Raw genomic sequence first — 27,746 nt, forward strand, 5'->3', positions numbered from 1 at the left:
AAATCATTTTATTAAACTCATCTATCAAAAAAACCCAAATAAACTATATTAAAATTCTTGCTTCTCTTTTTTTAACACAGTATGTACTAATTGTTTCACCAATGATAATTATATCGTAATCGTTTGGTTATCACACAGTCTCCAGACGCTAGTATATGCAGTAGTGAACAGCACGCTAATCCTAGGTTTATCACTCTCGGTTGTACAGAGTATCAATCATGGTCGCACAAAATATCAATGTCTGAGATGGAATACTTGTCTCAATAGTGGATGGTTACTATTGTAACCCTGCTGAGTTGCAAACACAGCAGTAGTCAGAACACAGCTCATCTACTGTTATTTCTTATAGAAGGTAAGTATCAGTATATATAGTGTATTATGTAGGACTGTGAACTAGATCGGTAGGCTGCCCCTAGGGTCAATGCAGCCTTACTAAGAATAATATAAATTTAATTCTTACTTTTGCTGTCTTAGCTATGTAGTTAGTATCCATAAACAGAATAAAATGCAAATGCGGCTCTGATCTCACACGGGTAAACCAAGGGGTTAATGCCTTATAAGCACATATACAATGTTAGCACCAGATGTTACGATTGCACTTGGTATCGTGTAGGACTGTGAGCTAGCTGGGTAGGCCAACCCTAAGGTCAATACAGCCCTGCTAAGAATTATATATATTTAATTCTCACTATTGTTGTCTTAGCTATATGTGCTTAGTACAGATGTGGTTCTGATCTCACATGGATAAAGCAAAGGGTAAATGCCTTATCAACACATATATGCATACAATAATAACACCATGTGTTTTAACCCAGGTCAGGCGTTTCATATGAGTCAGTGATTGCACTTAGTAATACACTGCAGTTATAAGCCACTCTATATATACTGATACTTACTGATATACTGATACTTACCTTCTATAAGAAATAACAGTAGATGAGCTGTGTTCTGACTACTGCTGTGTTTGCAACTCAGCAGGGTTACAATACTAACCATCCACTATTGAGACAAGTATTCCATCTCAGACATTGATATTTTGTGCGACCATGATTGATACTCTGTACAACCGAGAGTGATAAACCTAGGATTAGCGTGCTGTTCACTTCTGCATATACTAGCGTCTGGAGACTGTGTGATAACCAAACGATTACGATATAATTATCATTGGTGAAACAATTAGTACATACTGTGTTAAAAAAAGAGAAGCAAGAATTTTAATATAGTTTATTTGGGGTTTTTTGATAGATGAGTTTAATAAAATGATTTTAACTTTTAGTATTTCCCTATGTACTTATCTCCTTGGTGTTTGTGAAACATAAGCAACCTTAGGACACCTACTGTTTAATTATAAGGAAAAATAAACAATAGGCTGAGTGCAACTTAATTGGGAATCTTTTCTGGTGATCATCTCTCGAACACCTTTTTTGGAAATATATGGACTGGAGAAGTTGCCAGAGCAACCAGGGGTATGACAGACTGGAAGGAAAAAGAGATACATAATGTATCCATTCCATCTGCACTGAGAGAGAACTGCAAGGAAAGTGACATCCTAGTGCAGCTAGCAGGGGGAACTGCCAAGGGAAGGGGGGCTGAAACAGAAAAGGCAGACAGGGGTATTTCTGTTCCATGACACTCCCCGTCTGGTATCTGGAGATACCACTATTTAAGGTGTATGTGGAACATATGTGCAATATAACATAACATAACAACTTCATGTCCACATAACGGTGGGATACCGGCCGGTACCACCAGCTTGACATCCTTTGCCATCTCGGTAAGGTAGGTGGAGGCACAGCTCTAGGTCAGCTTGATGCACCACAATGTCTCTCAGAGTTCATAGAACTGGTAGTCAGTTCTTCCTTATTATAGTCCGATTTGGGCATTAGGAGGATAGTCTCTGTGATAGGTCTTAAAAAGGTTTTAACGATCCCTTTCTGGGTCACCCAAACTTCTACCTTGCGGACCCTTTCGTCTTCGCTTGGGATGGTTCTTAGCATCATAGAGTCCAAGATACGCCGGACTACCCCGATCATGCGTTCCCATGCTCCGCCCATGTGAGAGGAGTGAGGAGGGTTGAATGTCCACGTGCACTCTTGGTCGCGCAAGTATCTTTGGATACTATTGTCTCTATTACACTGGCGACCAACTTTATTCTTACTTGGCTAGCTCCGCGAATTTCAGAAGATCCCGGTGATGTGCGGTTTTGTGTCGTTTTCTCCCGGGGTGTATAGCGTTATTTTCGTGGCTGTGATTTAAGCATTTTATTCCCGCTGGCTGCAATACTGCAATGCCGTGTAAAAACACATGGGGGCGTTTGCGAGCTGTTGTCTCTGAAGTCTAATACCTTCGCGGTTCAACCTACAGTACACAGTCTGTGCGTGCGCGCGCAGTAATAGTAAAATTGCATATTTAATTTATTTTAAAGTACAGTACTGTACTGGTACATGCTCGGACCCTGTTGGGGTGAAGTGAGGGGGTTCCTAACATCTGGGGGGAAATGAATTTTAATTCTATGGTGAGTACTGTCTTGTTGCCGTATTATTTTGGTGGGGCTGGCTGGGTACTTCTTTAAGGGGCTGACCATTACTGTACATTAAAACTTTTCTTTTTTTTTCCTCAGAAAAGAAAACGACTAATGGGGGGATTTCGATGGATAATATTGTACTGTATGCTGATGTTTTCCGGCCGTACAGTATACTGTGTAATAAACCCTGAATAAATAAAACTATGCATTTATTCTACATATTCAGTATCGTTTCATTATGTGTCTTCCACAGTATACTGTACAGTGGTATACTGTACAGTGCCTAACATCTATGGGCAAAAATAATTTTATTCCTAGGTGCCCTAGAACAGAAGTTCCCACGCCAATTGCCCGTGAACTTGACCGCGGCCCTAAGTAGTTCCCACGCCAATTGCGCGAATATAATGTAAAATAACCTGTTCTGTGGGTCTGAGCGGGTTGAAATTTACCTGGTCCTCATGCGGGAGGACCCTTGCCATAGTGGCAAAATATCAGCCTTCCAAGACCCCCGAAACCGGAGATACAAAAAGACATTTAAAAGCACATTACCAAAGTGGCTTTTTTTCTGCCATGCAAGTCAATGGCAGAAACCTGAACTTTAACATCACCCTGACTCCGTTCTGTTGCCACGAGAGGGTCGCAATTTGCCATGCAATCCTGCCGCAACTAGGACTACATGGTCACCGAATCTGAGCCCTGTAGGTCGAACAGAAACGGAGTTGTGGGTTCCAGGTTTCTGCTCATTCTGACTTAGCCGGTTCAAAGCTTTCTCCACCATTACGCTCAATGGTAGGACCCTCCTCGCCGGCGTGACCCTTTCTCGTCGCCATTACTGCTGGGACCCTGTTGGGGTCAAGTGAGGAGGTTCCTAAGTGGGGAACAAAAATGGGACACGGTCTACTGCACTTACTCCGCTGGTGTCTTCACCCAGTTGATGCCGCGCTCAAGGATATGCGCCGTTGACGCAGTGTGCTTGAGATCGTTGTCCTGGTAGAAGCGGTGACCATTGGGGAAGTCGCGTGTGATGTATTGCACTATCTCGGGCACAATGTTGTCTTGGAAGAAAGCTTTATTCATGATTTCTATAGCAAGAAAAGAAAAGTGCTCAAAAAACTGCACAATAGTACAGTACAGTGCATACGGTAAGGCAACACTAGTCAAGTACAGTGCATTAGGCGACATTATATTTGATAAATTTTACCTTCAAAGATGACAATGCATCCCGGTCCATGCCTAGAGATGGCACCCCACACATGCAGCTTCACAGGGTGTTTTGGCCGCGGCTTCAAAGATAAGCGGACTTTTTTGTGGAACGCAAATCTTGCAAATCTCTCCAGCGACACAGTAGACTCATCAGTGAAGATGCAATCCTGGAAAGTCTCCCCACTGTCGATCCATGCCTGGGCCTGGACCACTCTTTTGATTTTGTTTGCGTCCCGTATCATGGGGTACGCTCTGTAATGACAAGGATTTTTTTTTTTTAGCGGCACAGTGCAGTACAGTTTGCTAAACAACACTTTTACCTCCTGTACTGTCCAGTACTAACCTCACACGTCCATATTTCCATCCAATGCTGCGTCTCATCTTCTTTATGCTGGTCTCGGATACAGTCAGATTGTGCTTTTCCTGCAGAGTGTATTTGACCCTTAATGCACTCCTCTCATCATTCTCCTCACTTATTTTGTCCACCAGAACAGTCGTCTCCCTACAATGTTAAGAAATTATATTGTTTTATTAATATGCAGCAATATAAAATGTATATAAATGTAATGTTGTAATATACAGTACATTAAATATAAATAGACAAAATATATATACTGTTGTACTATTAATATAAATATACAAAATAAATATACTGTTGTAATATAAATATAAATATACAGTACATCCTATTCAGTATATACCGTTGTAAGATTACTGTAATTGAAATATACAAAAAATGTATACTGCTGTACTATAAATATAAATAGACAAAATATATATACTGTTGTACTATAAATATAAATATACAAAATAAATATACTGTTGTAATATAAATATAAATATACAGTACATCCTATTCAGTATATACCGTTGTAAGATTACTGTAATTGAAATATACAAAAAATGTATACTGCTGTACTATAAATATAAATAGACAAAATATATATACTGTTGTACTATAAATATAAATATACAAAATAAATATACTGTTGTAATATAAATATAAATATACAGTACATCCTATTCAGTATATACCGTTGTAAGATTAATTGAAATATACAAAAAATGTATACTGCTGTACTATAAATATAAATAGACAAACTACTGTACAGTATGTTGTCATATAAATCAACAGAAATAACAACAGTATTACAGTAGATACAGAACTGTACTGTAGATGTACAGTACAGTTTTCTATATTTTTTTTTTGTTAAGTTTTATAAATATACTTACGCGTTTGTTACCCTTGGTGCCTTTTTCCGGTCTCTGTTTTTTCCTTGTGCATGATACAGTAGCTCACGGTGGTTAATGGCACAACGAGGTCAGAAGTAGCTAACCAGCGTTGGATAGCAGCAATTCGGTGTCCGCTTCTGTACATCTCTTTAATTCGCATGCTGAGATCTTTTGAAATCTTTTTAACAGGCATTGCTGCGAGTAGAAAGAAATACAAACACAAGAATGTATATTCGATGTTTAGTCGATGTGTATTCTATGTGCAGTCAATACACAAAATGGATGGTGTATTTATACGGTAATGACTCACACGCCCACTTTCAACACCTGTACCTGGCCGCCATGCATAAAAGGTCACACACTTTGCATAGGCCACCACTCCAGGATCTTTATCTGAACTTGCCCTTGTCCAGATACTGTACTGCATTGTGCCACCTGCTTCCATGGAGCCTCCCCGGTTCTATGGACGCAAGAACCCTCTCACCTCTGCTGTGCCTGTCATGCTGAAAAAGCGAAAGGCGGTTGCCGTTTCCACGCCAAGGGCAAAGCAACAGGCTAAGGCCAATAAAGAAAACCTTCTGCTGACCCCAAAGGTTAAGGGTTTTCTTAGACGTAAGCCTCATTATGTGAAGAAGATATACGGTAATACGCTCTCTACGCAAAACGAATGGCAGCCAACCCATCGGACCCACAGACCACTTCCCATATGCTTCGACGACTCTGCTTTAGCTGTCCCGGAAATCTTCATCCCGTCTTCTCCACCCCCATCTTCTCCGGTTCCATCGGACGATGCTGCCGCCTCTGAAATCCACGGGTCACTTTCTCCTTTGCTCTTAGACGACTCTGCTTCTCGCCTGGAAATCCAAAGGTCACCTTCTCCATCCCTCTTCGACGCTACCGCTTCTCCTCTACCGGGTATCCACAGGTCACCTCCTCCACTCTCCATCGATGCCGCTTCTCTCCATGGAACCCCCATCTCATCCTCCGTTGCACCCATCCCCCCAGATGTCCAGACGCCATGCACAAGAAGCAGCTCTTTGGACCGGATGCTGAATGGGATAAGTGTGGATCTCCCCGGGAATTCTATTGTGCTGGCAAAGATAGATCTGCTTCTGGAGACAATGTTAAATGTGGAGCAACGGATGCTACAAATGGAGCAACGGATGGATCAACGGATGGAGAAGATAGAGGCTGACATTGCGGGCATACATTATTTGCTCGGTGCTAATGCCCCTGCTTCAGGAGGGTGACATGGATGTGATGAATGGGACCTTCGACCCCCTTCCATCACCAAGCGCCCCCCATCCACCAGAAGATGTAGTGTACATGTATGCCGTTGAGGAGGACATGACAACCCCGTCAAGACCATGCCAGGAGACAACACGGTGACCACGACCGGAGGAAAGCTTCCTCCCAGACATCCTACCATCGCCCGTCACCACAAGCACACCCGCTCCCAAAAGACCTACACCCGCTCGCATCGAAACAGTGCCCGACATCACCCTGCGCGATCTGACAGCGGCGCTTAGGGAGAAGTATAGGGTGATGAGTGCTGGTGCATCCCACAAGTATGCCTTGATCATTTTTAAGCACCATGTTCCCTACACGTTGTACTGCGAGTGGGTGTTCAAAGTGAACTACGATGGGAATCGCGTAAAAAAGGCCCTTCCTGCCAATTTAAGGAAAAACATTGTGGAAGAATTGCGGCGCTTTTATACAGTTACAGATCCTGTAATGAAAGGCGTTAGAGACTGCATTAATGGCGTTTTGCGCCATGCAAGGAATCGGCCATGGATGGACAATGTGGAGGACTGTCAGTGAGACCATACTGTTGTGATGAACTGTATTGTACTCTACATGTTTTGCCCTACAGAACCTGCTGTACTTAAACAAAGGAGATGTTGTTGTGTGTTTTTTTTCACAGGACATGCACAACTCCAGTCCCTGAGGGCCGCAAACAGGCACGGTTTTCAATGTTGCCCTGAAAACCTGCCCTGTTTGCTGCCCTCTAGGACTGAACTGGTGCAGGTCTGACTGACAGTGTTGCGCACCATCCCACTGTACTGTACTTTATACAGTACTGGGTTTCTTTAATAAAGGAGATGTTACTTAAAATGTCACTTTAACTCCCTTTGCCCCATGCACCAAAAATGTTTTGTGGCAGAAGAATTTAATAAAGGCTGCAGAATGTATTATTGTGTGTTGATGGTTACAAATGCTGTGCACTTTAAATGTTTCAATATTGTAAATAAATGTTTTTGTACTGACTCCACCAATAAAAAACCATGTTGAATTGCCTCACATTGTTTCCATTTGCTCCTTTGCCAGTATAACAAATGTACTGTAGAGGCTTGCTGCACTGTTTTTTAACTGGCTGGTCGCACAATTGGCGTAGGAACTACGGCAATTGGCGTGGGAACTAGGTCAATTGGCGTGGGAACTTCTGTTCTAGGGCACCTAGAAATAAAATTAATTTTGCCCCTAGATCTTAGGAACCTCCTCATTTGACCCCAACAGGGTCCCAGCAGTAATAGCGGCGAGAAAGGGTCACGCCGGCGAGGAGGGTCCTACCATTGAGCGTAATGGCGGAGAAAGCTTTGAACCGGCTAAGTCAGAATGAGCAGAAACCTGGAACCCACAACTCCGTTTCTGTTCGACCTACAGGGCTCAGATTCGGTGACCATGTAGTCCTAGTTGCGGCAGGATTGCGTGGCAAATTGCGACCCTCTCGTGGCAACAGAACGGAGTCAGGGTGATGTTAAAGTTCAGGTTTCTGCCATTGACTTTCATGGCAGAAAAAAAGCCACTTTGGTAATGTGCTTCTAAACTGTTTTTTGTATCTCCGGTTTCGGGGGTCTTGGAAGGCTGATATTTTGCCACTATGGCAAGGGTCCTCCCGCATGAGGACCAGGTAAATTTCAACCCGCTCAGACCCACAGAACGGGTTATTTTACATTATATTCGCGCAATTGGCATGGGAACTACTTAGGGCCATGGTCAAGTTCATGGGCAATTGGCGTGGGAACTTCTGTTCTAGGGCACCTAGGAATAAAATTATTTTTGCCCATAGATGTTAGGCACTGTATACCACTGTACAGTATACTGTGGAAGACACATATTGAAACGATACTGAATATGTAGAATAAATGCATAGTTTTATTTATTCAGGGTTTATTACACAGTATACTGTACGACCGGAAAACATCATCATACAGTACAATATTATCCATCGAAATCCCCCCATTAGCCGTTTTCTTTTCTGAGAAACAACAAAAAGAAAAGTTTTAATGTACAGTACAGTACAGTAATGGTCAGCCCCCTAAAGAAGTACCCAGCCAGCCCCACCAAAATAATACGGCAACAAGACAGTACTCACCATTGAATTTCCCATTCAGCTTGCGCCGGCGCCGGTCCACTGCCAGTCCAGATTTCTTCATCACCCACGTCGATAGTTGGCAGCGGGACTAGTCCACCTGTAGTCAGCAGGTGAGGCTGGAAATCGCTTAGGTACATGCAAGCTTCATCAAAACTGAACGCCAATTCCAGCTCAGGCTCAGGCTCAGGCTCAGGCTCAGGGTTGTCACTGACAGTGGGACCGTCATTGGAAGCCGGTGCTGGTGCTGGTGCTGGTGCATTGCTTGGCAGCGACTGTCGCTTCTTAGTTGGTTTTAACATGACCCTTTGCCTTTTGCCGCCTCCATGATCATAGATACGGGAAAAACCTGGTGATACACACCAATACCCTCCAACAAATTGGGGCTCAATACGGTGAAAACAGGGGTCACTACATAACCTTTTCCTTACTGCACGCTTCCACGTATGAGGAGTTAGCAAAAATTTGTAAAAGTCATATTTTTCGATAAAATACTGATCAATTTGAGCAACTGTTGCCATCTTATCCTCTGTTGCATTAATCGCGGCCCATATCAAATACGCGTAACTTCTGTCAGGTTTTTGGAAAGCAGGCTGCACTTGAACACTCATGGCGGGTCTCTGCAGAATAGTGTAACACAAACTGAAACTGGTCTTTGTCTTTCTTTAATATGAAAAGCCTAAATTGATACATTTTGGCAACTCTTCCTTCAGTCTCAAGGCCAAGGCCAAGTTACAATGGCACACTGTGGTACAGTATCTTTTTTAAACGAAACACCTGCAAGCCGACACATTACTGATTCGGCGCATTACAAGTCATGAATTTATGCCATCTGGCGGACACGCGAAGCATTGCAGCCTAGTAAATCCTGAACCATTATCAATTAACACATCAACCGCGCGTCAGCCGGGCATGTGCCTGGCTGGGAAGGCAAAAGGAGCCCGGCATGCTCCAGGTGAACAGCGTAGCATTCCAGGAACATGCCAGGTAAAAGCCGATGATTTGTAAGAATAAAAGCTGCTGCAGCAGTATCTTTAGTGTCTATTTGTAATTCCTTACATGCTCCAACGAAACTGGTGCCACAATCGGAGCGTATTTGTTTAACTGGTCCCTTGCACTGTTTTCCTTCAACTTTGTGAGAAAACAGTCCCTTTGACTCTGTAGTTTTCTCTACAGAGTGCATCGCCTCGTGGGAGTGCCAGTTGTGGTAGTTTATCATCCTATCACCTGGCGTTTGGCTGAAGGAGATGGTCTTTGGCTCCTTGCGGAGGCGGATCAACGCTCCTGGAAGATTGGTTGTCAGATCTAGTCAAGTGAGTAGTGCCCCGTTTGGAGAAGTTTCCTGGTGCCGAGCATTGGAGTTCAACGTTATCCAGACGTGGCTGGGTTTCTGACGGTGGTGGACACCAGATGATGGGAGGTGCCGGCATTTTTTACCTTCCTTCAGTGAAGGCGCTGGTTCTGCGTGTCCGCTAAGGAATCTCTTCCGCGTGAAGACCACAATTTGATTCTTGGTCTCTGGCTCCCTTTGTGGGTTGCGACCGAGCGAAGTGAGCCTAGGGATGGTAGGTTCTCCATTGTTCGGGAGGCGTCCTTTTGGTGAATGGAATGGTAGCGGAGTCACCCAATTGCTTAGTCCGTCTTTAGAGAGCTCCTTGACTGTTAACTTCGAGAATCCTCTATCTTCCCTTGATGGTGTTTGCTTGTCATCGTTCCTTGTTGTCTGGAACGCTGTGCACCGTAGGTCATGGGTGCATTCCTCTTGCACGAGAACATCTCCCCGTAGTTTGGTGAAACGCTTTTGTGTCTCTTTGTTAACTGCCATCGGGAGGTTATTTTCTCCCTGGATGTAACGAAGAACAGTCTCTTTTGCCCTAGTAAGTCCCTTTATGAAATGTCTCTGTGGCTGTCTCTTTTTAGACGTGTGAGAGGACAGTCTTTTTGACACTGTGGCTTCACCTATAGGGCGCAATCTTTTGCGACTATGCCAGCCGTGGCAGCTGGCTGCTTTGTCGCTTGATACTCTGTGGAGAGGAACAACTGTACGTCTTAGTCGTGCCATTGCTCGCGAGAGGACCGTTTGATTGTTTATTGCCTTTTGGACGATCCCTTTGTCGGTCACCTTTGGGAGGTTACTTCCTGTTACGCCGGTGCTGCCCGCAGACCAGACCCGTCCCCTGAGCTGAAGGGGGAAGTGGTAATACATGCACCCGCAGCAAAGGGAGCGTGTCCGGAGTGTGGTATGAAGCGTTGCCAGGCCAGGTGTAGTAAGGTAGACAATACTTGCCGGTACCGGTTGTAGAGATAGAGTGATGAATGCCTTGCCGAGGTCAGGGAGTGGAGAGTGGAGATAGGTCGGAGTCCAAGCCGTGTTCAAGGGGTTACCAGAGTGAGCGTTGTCCAGGGAGTGCCGAGATCGAGAGCCAGAGGGGTAGTCGTACAAGCCGCGTCAGAACCTGTGAAAACACTGAGAGAATCCAGAAGTACTTCCATACAGAGACTATGTCGAGCGACGAGTGATGGGAAGCACAGGCATAATAAAGCTGGGCAGGCCAATGGGAAAAGGGGGCAGGCCTGGAGGACTGCAAGGAGTCTTCCCTGATAGGAGGGAGGTGTTACAGCCAAGCTGATTGTAATCCTTGATTTGCATGGAACTGTGTGATGCTTGGGGGCGACGCCTCACTGCAGGAGCAGTGGTTAAAAGTGCTCTGTTAGGCGTGTGCTCTGTAAGCTGGGAATGCATGCACATAACGTCTGGGGCTGGCGTGCGTGTAGGTGTGTGTGCAGGAAGGCGTGGGCTCGCCCGGCGCTGAGCAGAGGAATCGCCGAGGGGAGTGATCCTGCGATGGCGGCAGGGGCGAGGAGCCGTGGAGGCCGGTAAGGCAGGATTGTTTTGTGTGTCCAGGGGCTCCCTGCGGAGAGGGAGTGCTCTGTGTGGGAAGTGAGAACGCCGATTCCTGACAGTACCCCCCTCTTCAGGAATGGCCTCAGGACGGTCCAAGAACGGTTTCTCTGGAAACTTTTTCCTGAAGGACTTAAGAAGGGCCGGGGCATGAATGTCCTTTGAAGGTACCCAGGATCTCTCTTCAGGGCCAAAGCCCTTCCACTGCACCAAGAACTGGAGCTGACCCCTGGATAGGCGAGAATCCAAAAGAGAGTGAACTTCGTATTCCTCGTTATTTTGTACAGTAATGGGATCCGGTTTATGAGTCTGATCCGGAAAGAAGTGACTGGAGATGAATGGTTTTAAGAGGGACACATGAAAGACATTGGGAATCTTCATACTGGGTGGTAGTTGGAGCCGGAATGCCACATGATTGATTTGTTCACAAATAGGGAAGGGTCCCAGGAACTTAGGTGCCAGTTTAGGAGATGGTACCTTGAGGTGGATATTCCTAGAGGAGAGCCATACCAAATCCCCTGGTTTGTAACTGGGCGCCGAACGACGACGACGATCGGCCTGTAGTTTCGAACTGCGGGAGGAGTTGAGAAGGGTAGACTGAATCCTTGACCATGCGGTTTGGAGGGAAGAAATGCGTTCATCTACGTCTGGTACTCCAGAAGGAATGTTGGGGATGGGAAGACAGGGAGGGTGGAACCCATAATTTATAAAGAAGGGTGACTCCCGGGTGGACTCGTTTTTTGCAGAATTGACGGCATACTCTGCCCAAGAGAGGAGTGTGGCAGGACGGCCTCGCGGCAGGGTCAGTAAGACGCTAGACACGGTGGGAAATGTTCAACTATAGTGGTTTATTAGCCACATCCAAAATAAAGTACGGGTGCACTGTCCCTTTAAGAAACTACTTTCTTGAAAATTAAAGCCTAGTCCCGTTAGGAACACTAACTCACTTCTTGAGCCCTTACTAACAGGACAGCCAGCTAATCTGGTCATGCCCAAAACATGCTACACAAAGGATAACGATACGTATAAGAATAAAGTCTTCTCTGTTTTGACGCTCCAGTAGCAACAGGAACACGGTTCCGGGGAGCAGGCTATGTCCAGCCTCACAGCGATCTTGATCTTTATTCTGGGTTGGGGTCCCAGCTGGTCCCAGCAGCCTAGCTCCTCGCAGGACTGGGGGACCAGAGCAACAGCAACGGCTTCCTAGCCGGGAGAGTTCTCTCCACCTTCCTGTGGAAAAACAAGCTCTCTGTGTGTGTGTCACTTCCTGCTTTTAAACCTGCAGTCTCTCAGGCCTCCTGCTTAATTAGGCTGCAGGTGTGCTTCTTTCTGTCTGAGGAGATTAACACTCTGTGAACTGGCTGCAGCGTCTCTCCATTCACTATTCCAGCCTACTGAGTTAGTGACTGTCACAGGAGTTGAGCCCAATCATCCTGGAAATCGGATATAAAACATCTCAGGCACTTCTCCAGGGATTGATTGATTCTCTCTGTTTGTCCATTGGAGTGAGGATGATAGGCGGTAGAGAAGGAAGAAGAGATGCCCAATCTCTTCGTGAAAGCTCTCAAAAATTTGGATACGAACTGAGAACCTCTGTCAGAAACAATGGACGAAGGGATCCCATGAATCCAGAAAATCTGCTCCGTAAAGATATCAGCAAGGGCGGGGGAGGTGGGTAATCCTTTAAGTGGAATGAAATGGGACATCTTCGAGAACCTGTCCACGACCACCAAGATAGTGTTCATTCCTCTGGACTTGGGCAACTCCACGATGAAGTCCATAGAAATGTGGGACCAGGGGCGATCGGGAACTTGAAGGGGTAACAGAAAACCCTGAGGCTTTTGACGGAGAGTCTTGCTTTGAGCGCACATGGGGCATGCGCGGGTAAACTCCAGAATCTCTTGAGACATCCTTGGCCACCAGAAATTCCGACGAATGAGATCAGTAGTCTTCTTAAAACCTGGATGACCTGCGGATTTAGAGCAGTGACCCCAAGACAGGACCTCTGGAACAAATTTGGATGGTACAAAGAGTTTGTTGTCGGGAACGACCAAGTCCTTGGGAATGCGTCTCTGGGAGTGCAAAATCTTGTCAAGATTCTTGAACGTAGACGTGGCGAGAATCCTCTCATGTGGAAGGATAGTCTCCAACGACTCCTCTGGCCTCTCTTCAGAAGAATGTATTCGGGAGAGTGCGTCTGCCTTTACGTTCTTGGTCCCGGGGATATAGGACAGGTGAAAATCGAATCGAGAAAAAAACAGAGCCCAACGAGCCTGTCGTGGACCAAGGCGTTGAGCGTTCTCTATGTAAAGAAGGTTCTTGTGGTCCGTGAGAATAGTAAACAGCTCTTTTGACCCCTCCAGCAGGTGTCTCCACTCTTGAAGAGCCATCTTCATGGCCAGAAGTTCCCTGTTACCCACGTCATAAGTCCTCTCGGCAGACGAGAATTTCTTGGAAAAATATGCACAGGGATGTAACTTATCTTGGGGCGTGGGTCTCTGGGAAAGAACGGCACCAGCGCCGCAATCAGAAGCGTCGACCTCCAGGACGAAGGGAAGTTCGATGTTGGGATGACGGAGAATAGGTGCGGATATAAAGGCTTCCTTGAGTATCTCGAAGGTGGAGATGGCCTCGGATGACCAAGCAGAAGGATCAGCTCCTTTTTTGGTGAGCGCAGTGAGGGGTGCCACAATGGTGGAAAAACTCCGTATAAACTTACGATAGTAATTAGCGAACCCTAAAAAACGTTGTATGGCCTTGAGAGAATTGGGTCTTGGCCATTCAGTGACTGCTTGAAGTTTACCGGAGTCCATCATAAATCCCTCATTGGAAATTATATACCCCAGGAACAGAGTAGAGGTCGTATGAAAGGTGCACTTCTCCAGTTTGGCGTACAAATGGTGTTCAAGGAGACGGGAAAGGACGTAGGAGGTGTGGCGTATATGGTCCTGGAGATCTTTGGAAAAAATCAGGATATCATCCAAGTATACAATAACAAAAATATTGAGTACCTTACGAAAGACGTCGTTGATGAAATCCTGGAAGACAGCGGGAGCATTACATAAGCCGAAAGGCATTACCAGATATTCGTAGTGTCCACTACGCGTGTTGACCAGTTATAGGCACCACGCAGATCCAACTTGGAAAAAATCTTGGCTTCCTGTAATTTATCGAACAGTTCGGTAATAAGGGGAAGGGGGTAACGATTTTTAATAGTTATCTGGTTTAAACCCCTGTAGTCGATGCAAGGCCTCAACGACCCGTCCTTTTTCTTGACGAAGAAAAACCCAGCCCCTGCTGGGGAATTGGAGTGACGAATAAAGCCTTTCTTGAGATTCTCCTGGATATATTCATCCATAGCGTGAGATTCTGGTAACGACAAGGGGTAGGTCTTGGACTTGGGTAGGGAGTAACCAGGAACTAGATCGATTGGACAATCGTAAGTCCTGTGTGGCGGCAAGAGGTCTGACTGTACCTTATTGAAAACGTCCCGGAATTGATGGTAAACGGAAGGTAGAATAACTTCGGGAACAGAGGTATTGGCCAGCAGTTGATGAGTCTCGCCTGACCTCGACCTCCAGGAAATGGGAGCGGAGGCAGTCCAGTCAATGAGAGGATTGTTAAGCTGTAGCCAAGGAAGACCAAGGGTGATGGGTATCCCAGGAGCGTGAATGGCATCGAGAACTAAGGTCTCCTTGTGCAGATGTGAAGACAGAAGCCAGGGAGCCGTCTCTAAGGAGATGTGGGCCGGGGTAAGAGGACGTCCATCGATACCGACGAGTGCGATAGGAACCTTCTTTCTCACTAGTGGTATACGGTTTACCCTGGCGAATTCAAGATCCACGAAGTTTCCTCCAGCTCCTGAGTCAATGAAAGCAGCGGTAGAAATCTTGAACTTATCGCCTGAAAGGAAGACTGGAAATGTAAGTTTCTTAGGGAGTTCATTTTTTTGAAGGGGACGTGGAGACATTACACCCAGAGAGAGCCCCTCTGTACTCACTGGGTGTTCCCGTTTCCCATTTCCCGGACACAGTGGACACTCCCGAACCAGATGTTCCATGGATCCGCAGTAGAAACACAATCCCCCGGCGTGGCGGAACTGCCGTATCGGTGTGCGGATGCGTTGTACCCCCAATTGCATTGGCTCTGGCAACTCCAGTGCAGGACGAAGAGGTGTGATAGTACTTGGGGGAGCAGGAGTGCTGCTGAGAATACTGGGGAACGGAACTTGAAAGTTATGGAAGCGAGTGCGCTGACGCTCTGAGCGGCGTATCTGGATGCGTTGATCCACTCGGACGGCCAAATCAATCAGGACCTCCAGTTGATCCGGCCTGGATTGGCGAGAGAGTTCGTCCTTGATGGGATCTGCCAGGCCTTGCCAGAATACGGAGACGAGAGCCTCTTGTCCCCAGTTAGTCTCGGCTGCTAGAGTCCGGAATTCCACAGCATACTGTGTCACCATCCGCCGTCCCTGAGCGATCTGGAGGAGAGAAACAGATGCCATCTCCCGACGAGCGGGGGAATCGAATACCCGTTGAAACTCGGCTTTAAATGCTGGGTAATCTTGGGTAAGGTCAGAACGTCGCTCCCAAACCGGGGAAGCCCAAGCCAGGGCGCTGCCAGTGAGGAGGTTATAAATGTAGGCTACCTTCTTGCGATCAGTATTGTAGAGATGGGGGGCCATTTCAAACTGCACCTCACACTGGTTTAGGAAACCCCTACAATCTTGCGGTTCACCTGCATAAGGCTTGGGGGGAGGAATCTGGGAAGAGAGTGGCAGTTGGGTGACGTCAGAGCCACCAATCTGATTGGCCAGAGGCTGAGGACCAATCAGATTCACCGTAGCTAGTACCAACCTTTCGATTTTATATATTAAGATATATTATTATGATCAATGGCAATACTCACTTTAAGTACACTCGCGAGTAAGTACATCTCGCTCAATAGGCAAACTGCAGCTCACGCATGCGCCTGTAAGCACGTCCTGAACAGCAATACTGTCTCCCTACCTGTACTAAAGCTGTGCGCAAGCGGGGAGACTATAGAGCCTGTTATACATGCGTTATTTACATCAGTTATGCACGAATATGACGATTGCAGTACAGTACATGCATCGATAAGTGGGGAAAAGGTAGTGCTTCACTTTAAGTACATTTTCGCTTTACATACATGCACCGGTCCCATTGCGTACGTTAATGCGGGGTATGCCTGTATTATGTTGAGAAAATTAAAATAATGTATTTCTATTTTATATTTCACCCTTCTATCCCAGAAAATATTTGAACAGAATATCTTTACTTCCCCTTATTTAAAAAGATAACACAATTAATTGTGAAACTTTCCAGTACTTTTTTATTTCATATTTCAAAGAAATGTTAGTGTGATACAGTATTTATGGTTAGGTATACAAAATAGTCATCACAGTGATTTTCTACAAGCTGCTTTATTATAACAGCTATGTGATTGCTACAAGAATGACTGTGCATCCTCATATAGGGAGTAGCCCTTCACCTAGCTTCTGTCATCAAACTAATAACATCGCAATGATATATTTTGTTATATTAATTAAGGTGATTGGACCTAAATTAGGAACGTTAACAAACTGTATTGCAACAGACAGCCAACGCAGCGAATGGGTTAAATAAATGATTGCTCCCCCCGCTGCCCCGGTGCTTGCTATCACACTACCCCCGCCGCCAAGTGGGACTACATCTCTAAGCATAACCTCACCTACTGCCCATTGGCCCAACACCAGCCAATCACAAGCCACCACTCTGACGTTCCTCCGACCAATCAGTTCGCAGCTAGTTTGATTCAGCCATTTAGTGCAGCGCGCAAGCAGATAAACTTTACGCCTGGATCGGCCGCTGGGGTCCCGGGATGTGGGCGGGCGCTAGGTGCCTACAAACCAATCAGCGTCCGCTTCTCCTTAGATTGACGCGGATAGCTGCCAATCGCGTGCTGGCACTAGTATTTCCTGTATAGTAGTTGTTAATATGGCGAAGACTTACGACTACTTGTTCAAACTGCTTTTGATCGGGGACTCGGGGGTCGGGAAGACGTGCGTGTTATTCCGGTTCTCGGAGGATGCCTTCAACTCCACGTTTATATCCACTATAGGTAAGAGGAGAGTGTGTTATACAGCAAACTGTGTTTGAAGTCAATGAAACACACGGGGAATTCTCTGGCGGAGATATCTATCTGTAACGTAGTGTAATGTGCTGATCTTTTCATGTCATATTGTAAATCCGTGTGTGTGTGTGTGTGTGTGTGTATATATATAATATATATATATATATATATATATATATATATATATATATATATATATATGTATGTATGTGTGCGCTCTTCGGTGAGGGATTCTTGTATATTTCCATATTGAATGTTATACTGGTATTGTACAGGCATTGTCCTGTATACTAACTGGTCTATATGTTTCTGCTGTATACAAATACATGTACGTGTGTGAATATATCTGTATTACAGCCCCATTCCTTTATACTTTTACAAAAACGGTGGAGTTTTTTGATGCCTAAAGAGTTGGCGCTTGAACATTGTTACTCTGCAATAATAGCCATTTATATCCCCATAAAGTTTCTTAACATGGCCTTGATGCCACATTTATATTTGCTATAAGTGGTGATTTATAAACAAAATAAACTGTGGCTCTCTGGACCCAGTAGCGCCATCACACTTGGACCATAGACTGTAAGTTAGTAAAATGGCAAATTTTTAAATGCTATGAGTACACATCGTTACACAGTTGCATAGTAGATGAGGTTGAAGAAAGACATACAGCACGTCCATCAAATTTAACCTATGCTTAATTTATCCGACAGATACTTTTAAATATATATATATCTATATATTTCTATATATATCTCTCTCTCATATATATATCTATATATATATATATATATATCTCATTCAATCATATCTCATAAGGGGAAAGCTACATTTCTTCCTGACTCCAAGAAATGGCAATCCGATTACTCCCTGGATCAACATCCTTCCCATGTTTACGTATTGGGTATATCCCTGTATACCTTTCCTTTCTAAAAAGATGTCCAACTTTTTTTGAACAAACTATCAGTTAGATAAAGTTGTTGGAAGTGACTCATGACCTAAAATGCTAGAGGGGATACTAATCTAAATCCTAAATCCCTTTCTTGGGATGGGGGGAGAATTAAAAAAAAAATTTGGTAAACTGTCCCCGTGCCTGGAGCCGCAGCATTTGCGCCCCCCTCTCCCAATGACTCTGCATCAAATGATGAAGTGGGTCAAGTGACCCCGCCATGTCATTTGACGTGCGTTGCCATGGTGACGCGTCGCCAAAGACCCACAGAGAGCAGTCAAGTGAGTTACAGAGGTCTTACGCCTCCCCCGCTCCCGTTTGTGCACCGCTGATTTATCTAATAAGACACAACTAGTGTTGCCAGATGGCTTGTTCAAAAATACTGGACTCGATGGTGACAGGTGCTATTACAGTACCTCTCATTTTTTACTGGACAGAGTATCCAAATACAGGACAGTCCAGTTCAATTACGGACACCTGGCAACCCTTGACACAACAGATGCTTTACATTGCTTGCTTCTGTTTGCTACAGTTACTATGCAAATGAGCACACCAATATAGGTGTTTTAGATAAGTAACTCTTTTTTTTTTTTCTTGCAGGTATTGACTTTAAAATAAGAACAATAGAATTAGATGGCAAACGAATTAAGTTACAGATATGGTAAGTTAAAAAAAAGTTTTTCACTAATCAAATAAAACTCTGATTTTTTTTCTTGGAAGATATTTGATTGAAATTTGGCAAACTTCCAAATAATGTGCAAGAAGAATTTAATACTGTATGCAGTGAAAAGGTCCCCAAACCTGCTATATTCAGCCAGTTTCACGTGTCCTAGTATTTGAGCTGCGGACAAGGATTCTGAGTAAGTACATGCAAATGAGTATGCTGAGCATGTTCCTTTAAGAGCCTTTCCCTATAGCCTTTCCCTGCTGTATTACACAGATACTTATCCGTTTTAACCCCTGCATGCCAGAGGTGTAGTGGCATCAGAGTGCACTGCTCCTCCGGCCATCACGATCGCTGGAACAGATGAGGAGTTGCATAGTAGATAATGAAGAGTTTTTTGCTTGCTGTAAAATAGTGTAATGGCAAAACTATGAAATGCAGGTGCAACATTTTTGGCATTGCGCCCCACCCAGGTTAGATTCCTTGCAAAACTGTTTGCAAGCCTCAGAGGCCTATGTTGCTAAATTAGTAAGCTTTACAGAAAATATCACCAGACATAGCACGACGTGTGCCCTGTTTATATTCCCTGCAATAAGTGAATCTAGCATTTTTTGTGTTATGTATGTATGTGCAAATGAGCATACAGTAATATTTCCATTTGCTATATGCTTTGCTGTGGAGGGTTTTTGTCACTTTTTTTACTCTCCATAACTTAACTAAGTATGGTAAAACCGATCCCTGCTTCTTTTTGCATAGCCAGTAGAACCAACCCCACACTGAGGAGACCCATTAAGGTCGAAACAGTCTGTGGGTGGGTTTACTGGCTATGCATCTTAACCCTGGCTGTGCTCAAAGCTGTGACCATGTAGCAAGCTTAAGCCTATAGGGGAACAATGTTGAATGGTTTTGAAGCAAAAGGTGGCACTGTGTGCTCATTTGCATGTCATTTCCCAGAATCCCTTGCTGCAGTGGAAGTGCTGGGTGATAATAGTGAAAGGCGGGGTTGCAGACCTGTCTAAGACATGCAAATGAGCATACAATAATATTTTCATTTGAGATATATATATATATATATATATATATATATATACACACGCACACGCACACGCACACGCACACGCACACACACACACGTGACCTAGGCGCAAATAAGACAGGGAAGAGAAGAAACACAAAAAGGAATCATAGGGCAGTATATCTGGTTATAAACAGACTATATGATGGTAAGAGATGCGCTTACACAGGTAAGTTAGTTCAAAGCCTGTAATCCTCTATGGGACTCACGAACACAGCTACTGCAGCTTTTCTCCTTGGCCTCTGGATCTCAGGAGTACTTATCCACGGGAACTCAGCAGCGGCTGCAGCAGTCACAGATGGTCTCTGGAAGCCACTCGTCTCTATGGATGGATCTCACAAGGGGGGGTAGGGAGGGAATAATGGGAGGGACAATATATGTGTAAAACCTTTTTAATCTAAAAATAACTCACTGTAAAAACAGGTAATCAACTCACATTCTGTGAGTGAATTTCGGGCAGAAGAGAGTGATTAGCGAGTCTCTCACACTCGTGTACAGATGCGCCGATTACCAGTCCTCTTCGCGTTCACGGTCACTTCCGTGTCACGTGGTATGACGCGGCTCAGCTCTCGCGGGAATTGGTATCTGTCAGTGCAGGGAATCACCGCCGTAGCTCCTTGAGAATGTCTCTCTGCTTGGTGCCTCGGCGTGTGTCTCTCTTTCTGCTCCAAAAAAACGCTGGCCCTACGCGTTTCTCCACTTGGGCTTCGTCAGGGGCTGCTAATTGTTACCTAATCCCTACCAGGGTATTTATATGTACCTCCCCAAAGTGATTGGCTAAAACGTGATTGAATAATATCACAGCATAAAGACAACGTAAAAAACATGTTCTGGACCATATACATGTAATTATCGTAAGAGAGAAAGACTATGCAAGTTTAACATCCAATTGTATACACACTGCAGTATCTTATTGACATGTATACATATTAGGGACACTGTTATTATATAATAAAACATGTAATAACTATTCTATTGTTAAGTAGTTTGTAAGAATATTCTTAGTCATGTATATTTTAAATACATATGTAAACAACAAGTATGTTTGATAATGAAACAAAGGATTTAGAGGCTAAGGTATTGTTTATGCTTGTACTTAATTCCCTAACACCCATAGGATTAATTGGGGGGACTATGTGCAATTTACGCATAGCATAGGGAATATTTATATCCTTGGGCAAATACAAATCCATATTTGATGTTCGCCTAGATACAGACTTTAGTTTACATTTTTCAAAAAATATCCATGTATAAAGGGTACTTAAATTATTATATGGATTAATCAGATATCGGATCAAATGACATCATACATGATATATCACAGGACTAGAGTATAATACTCTTTGTATAGGGAATGGGGAGATTGCCCTGATGTATGGGGGATCCTATGTTATGTCACAGGACTAGAGTAAAGTACTCTTTGTAAGAGGGATAGAGAGATTGATATGAAAGGAATATTTAATTTAAGTGACATTATCCTGACCAAGGAACAAACTAGTGTATTACATAAAGGTTTGGCATTTGCGCCAACCAATAAAATCAATACATTTAACACATATATTGATATCAGCAAATTTGCTCGGAACCTAACACTCAAAAAATATTTTCTAAAACAAAACATCACTCACGAGGTAACAACAAATAATATCACAACATGTGAAAGATTTGTACACTCCTCTTGTAAAAAGAGTTCCATCTTTTACCCTAGCTACTTGAAGGGAGGACACATAGACACAATCACCAAATTGGTGCAGGAAGATATAGAAAAACTTGGGAGAGACAAAAAGATTAGAACTATTAAAAATCTAACAAAAAAAGAGTTAGATGCAGTTAACGAACTATCGGACAGAAATTACATTGTCATAAAACCAGCAGACAAGGGGGGGGGGGGGGGTGGCGATCTTAAATCGAACATATTACGATAAGGAATCTTATAGATTACTGGGAGATGTGGTCACGTACAAAACACTACCAAATAACCCCACAGACCAATTCAAACGAGAATTGTTAGAGCTATTAAACCAAGGATATAAAGATGGAATCCTCGACAGATCAGAATGGGAGTACCTTAACATTGAATCCCCAAGGATTCCAATCTTTTACCATTTACCAAAACTTCATAAAGATGCCACCAATCCCCCCGGACGCCCGATAGTTTCGGGAATAAAATCCCTAACTGCAAACCTCTCGGGGTACATCGACACGTTCCTCAAAAATTCAGTAAGGAAACTAAAAAGTTAAGTACAGGATAGTATTCAAATACTAAACATCATTCAAAATATGGTGTGGAGCGACACATACGTACTAGTTAAGTGTGATGTTAGCTCTTTGTATACGGTCATAGACCACAAGCATGGGTGTAATGCAGTACATGAAGTCCTCACACATGGAGGGGAGCTCGACCAATTACAGATAAAATTTATAGTGGATTGTATATTCCATATCCTTACCCACAACTATTTTTGGTACGATAACCAATATTATTTACAAATCAGGGGAACTGCCATGGGTACCAGGTTTGCTCCAAATTATGCCAACATCCTCATGGGGATGTGGGAAGACAACTAAATCTGGTCTGGGCATGATTATGGAGCAAATCTGGTATCCTGGCACAGATATATCGACGATATATTATTTGTATGGGATGGTAGCACAGAGCTACTGAATATTTTCCTTACACAACTTAATAATAATCCCTACAACCTAATATTCACCAATAAATACAGTCATGATAGTATAGAGTTTCTGGATTTGACAATATATGTCTCCAATGGAGTATTGGAAACCAAGACATATGTAAAGGAAGTAGACTGTCACAATTTCCTAATGGGGGATAGTGGACATCTAGATAGATGGATCGACAACATACCCCTGGGTCAACTACAAAGGGTGCGTAGGAATTGCACACAGGAACACACATCACGAACAAGCACACGAACTGATGGAGAAGTTTACTGAAAGAAAATATAAGAAAGAGGTGGTAGAAGAAGCTTACCATAAAGTTACTCAGATGGAGAGATCAGAACTATTAACATACAAACAGAATAAAGATACAGGCAGGAAAGGAGAGAATAACAACATCTCTATACCATTTGTCACCAGATATAATGATTCTTCAAAGCACATCAGGAGAATATTCCATAAACATTGGAATATTCTTCATCAAGATCCAATGTTGCAACAAATATTACCAACAAAACCTGAAATAATATTCACGAAGGCCCCAAATTTAAAACAAAAACTGGCCCCAAGTTGTTTACGGAAAGAATGTGTCAAACCGGTGAATGTTACAAATGGTTTTTTCAAATGTCAGACATGTAGAGGGTGTAAGATAAATTCCAACACTCAGAAATCTTTAAAAAAAGTAAAATCAGAAGTAACACAAGTAGAGTTTGAAATAAAAGACTTTATAGATTGCAACTCAAACTATGTTATATACATGTTACAATGTCCATGTAACAAACAGTACATAGGGAGAACAACAAGAAAATTAAAGTTAAGGATAGCAGAGCACATAAAGAATATTGAGCGAGGGTTCATGCAACACAGCGTATCGAAACATTTCAAGGAACACCATGACCAAAATCCAAATGGTTTGACATTTTTTGGAATAGACAAAATACATCCAAATTGGAGGGGGGGAAACAAGGGCATTAAAATCTCAAGGCAGGAAACGTTTTGGATTTACACCATGAAAACGCTAATTCCCAACGGCATGAATATAGACATAGACCTGGGATCCTTCTTAAAGGAATAATATATACTCCCTATGTTCTTTCTGTGCTCCCAACATATACTCCAAACTATGTACGTATTGACATCAGGGCTACAAAATAGATTATCTACATGTACAAAATGTTTGTCACAAGTGCTAACCATTGTAATAACTGACGACCTCAGAGTCCCCGACTATGTCTGTGTTCAAAATGTCTGTATATATGGCCAATATTTATGATATTGCTGTCAAAGGTTATATATATTTTGTATAATTTTCTATAACCTATATAACTGATTCATCTAAAATGTATTGTATGAATCATACCTCTAGTCTGATATTCATCAAATATGCTGCAACATCTCCTATGTAATTAGAACATATGGTCTAGGAATACCAGTTCTAAACCCAACCACTATCGTACTACTCAATAAGATAAATGTCTGTCAATTAAAGTACCCAGAATATAAGATACTGTATACAAACGAATGTATCCACTTTTAATATTAAAGTCTATATGTTAGTTCCCCCTGGGACAAATTTAAAAGGACGAAAGAACTCCACATGTACACATACACACCTTATGGTGTATATATCCTATAGCCCATAATCAATTCAGGCCAGTGTCATTATTCAAATGCCTGGGAGTCTGCCGTGCGCTTCAGTGTATTAACACAGGTCTAGGAGAATCAGACACTGGAGAGATACGAGGGAGCTATGCAGGGCCACAGAATCAACCGGTGCAGGGGGATAGCAATATTACCTCACCTGCTCCTCCGGTTTGGGACCCACTCTCCTCGCCTGCTCCTGCGTGCCACCGTCGGTATGAATCAGGAAAATGGTGAAGAATCGGCGCAACTGCGCATGTCTGAAAAAAGGCTCCCGGATGTCTCTTCAATAAGCTTTATTAAACACACACCAGGGCTACACCAGCATCTCCCCCTCTTTTTTAACGCGTTTCACCCTTACACAGAGGGCTTCGTCTCGGAGTGGGGAGAAGTGGTGACAGCCTGTTAAATACCCTAAAAGCCCGCGAAAGCGGAATAAAAAATTAACCCCTTCAATACTTTTCAGCCTCTTCACAAGTGACTATGTTATTAATTCTTAAGTCTATGTTAATCCCTTAGAACATTCTCAGGTCCATGTTAGTCACATAAAGTGCATAATCAAAACATAAACATATACAGGATAAGACTGTTTGGCTGCATATTGAGGTATGTAAATATATTAAAATGCTGGTTACAACACTGCATGAAATGATAATCCCTATATTACATTATTAAAGCCAAACTGATATAAGTCCATTATTATGCATATATATTTGGACTTCCTTTATCTTCAATTACACCATTGCTAATAATGCGTATGCTGTTTGGCAATGAATTGTAGGGAGTAAAAAATATAAAAAAAACAACACAAGACATGTAAATTAAGCGGGGGAGATGCTGGTGTAGCCCTGGTGTGTGTTTAATAAAGCTTATTGAAGAGACATCCGGGAGCCTTTTTTCAGACATGCGCAGTTGCGCCGATTCTTCACCATTTTCCAGTGTCATTATTCATATTAATGATATATATAAAATAGACAATTACAGTTATGACTAAATAGAATTTTGCATTATATATTAATGTCACAGTAGAGGTATAATTAAATATGTTTTGGTTCACTAATTATAGAAAAGTGTCTGTATCGCTAATTTTTTAATTTCTTGTTTTGTTAATAGTTATGTGATTACGTTATCAAGTGTACACTTCCTTGTTAATATTATAAATTTAGATATAGAAGTTTATACACAGAATATACACACTTCACACATGGGTTTTGATAAACTATGATCCAAACATTAAAGGATTATAGTGGAAATTTAGTTTCTCTTAAAGCAACAATAATTAAAATTAAATTAAAATTATTTATGTTACACACTATTTGGTTGATAAAATAGCTCACTATTTGGTTGATAAAATAGCTATCACTTCACAAGTTTATATAGAAAATATGGTGCATAATGTTCATAATATTTCTATTTGCTATATATCAAATGGTTTTCAAATTTTTGTGTATATATACACGTAATTCTTCTAACATAGATAGGTGTATATATGAATACATAATATGTTCTCCCTCCCGTAAATTTCACGATAATCTCTCAATCTCTCTATCCCTCTTACAAAGAGTACTTTACTCTAGTCCTGTGACATAACATAGGATCCCCCATACATCAGGGCAATCTCCCCATTCCCTATACAAAGAGTATTATACTCTAGTCCTGTGATATATCATGTATGATGTCATTTGACCCGATATCTGATTAATCCATATAATAATTTAAGTACCCTTTATACATGGATATTTTTTGAAAAATGTAAACTAAAGTCTGTATCTAGGCGAACATCAAATATGGATTTGTATTTGCCTAAGGATATAAATATTCCCTATGCTATGCGTAAATTGCACATAGTCCCCCCAATTAATCCTATGGGTGTTAGGGAATTAAGTACAAGCATAAACAATACCTTAGCCTCTAAATCCTTTGTTTCATTATTCATTATCAAACATACTTGTTGTTTACATATGTATGTAAAATATACATGACTAAGAATATTCTTACAAACTACTTAACAATAGAATAGTTATTACATGTTTTATTATATAATAACAGTGTCCCTAATATGTATACATGTCAATAAGATACTGCAGTGTGTATACAATTGGATGTTAAACTTGCATAGTCTTTCTCTCTTACGATAATTACATGTATATGGTCCAGAACATGTTTTACGTTGTCTTTATGCTGTGATATTATTCAATCACGTTTTAGCCAATCACTTTGGGGAGGTACATATAAATACCCTGGTAGGGATTAGGTAACAATTAGCAGCCCCTGACGAAGCCCAAGTGGAGAAACGCGTAGGGCCAGCGTTTTTTTGGAGCAGAAAGAGAGACACACGCCGAGGCACCAAGCAGAGAGACATTCTCAAGGAGCTACGGCGGTGATTCCCTGCACTGACAGATACCAATTCCCACGAGAGCTGAGCCGCGTCATACCACGTGACACGGAAGTGACCGTGAACGCGAAGAGGACTGGTAATCGGCGCATCTGTACACGAGTGTGAGAGACTCGCTAATCACTCTCTACTGCCCGAAATTCACTCACAGAATGTGAGTTGATTACCTGTTTTTACAGTGAGTTATTTTTAGATTAAAAAGGTTTTACACATATATTGTCCCTCCCTTTATTCCCTCCCTACCCCCCCTTGTGAGATCCATCCATAGAGACGAGTGGCTTCCAGAGACCATCTGTGACTGCTGCAGCTGCTGCTGAGTTCCCGTGGATAAGTACTCCTGAGATCCAGAGGCCAAGGAGAAAAGCTGCAGTAGCTGTGTTCGTGAGTCCCCTAGAGGATTACAGGCTTTGAACTAACTTACCTGTGTAAGCGCATCTCTTACCATCATATAGTCTGTTTTATAACCAGATATACTGCCCTATGATTCCTTTTTGTTTCTTCTCTTCCCTGTCTTATTTGCGCCTAGGTCACTCTTCTGCAAATCTTCAAGGCGGCGATTGTGGAGCCGCAGACCTAATCTGGTTGCAGTTTGCAGGGATAGTTGTATTCCAGGGTATGTACCTCATTTAAAATTGTATTGGCTTAATAGGTGGTGAGTATATTTTCCTCCGCTTAATCATACTGTTAAGATCTGCGCTGTATGTTTCTTGTGTGTATATATATATATAATTATATAATTATTTATTTATTGCAATGCGTATGAACTTGTAAAGAAATAGGTATTTTCGAGGGGCCTTGGAAGAAAACCATGAGGTCTGATGTCTTCAACCCCCTTCTACAATATTCAGATATACGTGAAATTCTTCATAAAGAAAATCTCTATTTTTGTCTTGTTTTAAAACATGGCAGAAGGCAGGCTTGTTCTTTGCTAGTGTTACTTGGGCACTGTGTGTGTGTGTGTGTGTGTGTTAAGATC

The 27,746-nt window shown here is 42.8% G+C and overlaps 1 protein-coding gene across 1 annotated transcript; it reads left to right on the forward strand.

The window, feature by feature from the left end:
- Positions 1-17,072: 17,072 nt before the first annotated feature.
- LOC142502136 (ras-related protein Rab-8A-like) lies at positions 17,073-27,439 on the forward strand. The gene is made up of 3 exons (XM_075613002.1): positions 17,073-17,355; positions 18,914-18,974; positions 27,297-27,439. The coding sequence occupies exons 1-3, from the start codon at positions 17,232-17,234 to the stop codon at positions 27,424-27,426; spliced, it is 315 nt and encodes a 104-aa protein (XP_075469117.1). The 5' UTR covers positions 17,073-17,231; the 3' UTR covers positions 27,427-27,439.
- Positions 27,440-27,746: the final 307 nt, after the last annotated feature.

Source organism: Ascaphus truei, chromosome 8 (genome assembly GCF_040206685.1).
Source record: "Ascaphus truei isolate aAscTru1 chromosome 8, aAscTru1.hap1, whole genome shotgun sequence".
Taxonomy (NCBI): domain Eukaryota; kingdom Metazoa; phylum Chordata; class Amphibia; order Anura; family Ascaphidae; genus Ascaphus; species Ascaphus truei.

Coding starts and splice junctions, on each gene's coding strand:
- LOC142502136 (XM_075613002.1), top strand. CDS start 17,232: ATGGCGAAGACTTACGACTACTTGTTCAAACTGCTTTTGATCGGGGAC. Junction 17,356..18,913: donor CACGTTTATATCCACTATAG/GTAAGAGGAGAG, acceptor TTTTTCTTGCAG/GTATTGACTTTAAAATAAGA. Junction 18,975..27,296: donor CGAATTAAGTTACAGATATG/GTAAGTTAAAAA, acceptor ATTTGCGCCTAG/GTCACTCTTCTGCAAATCTT.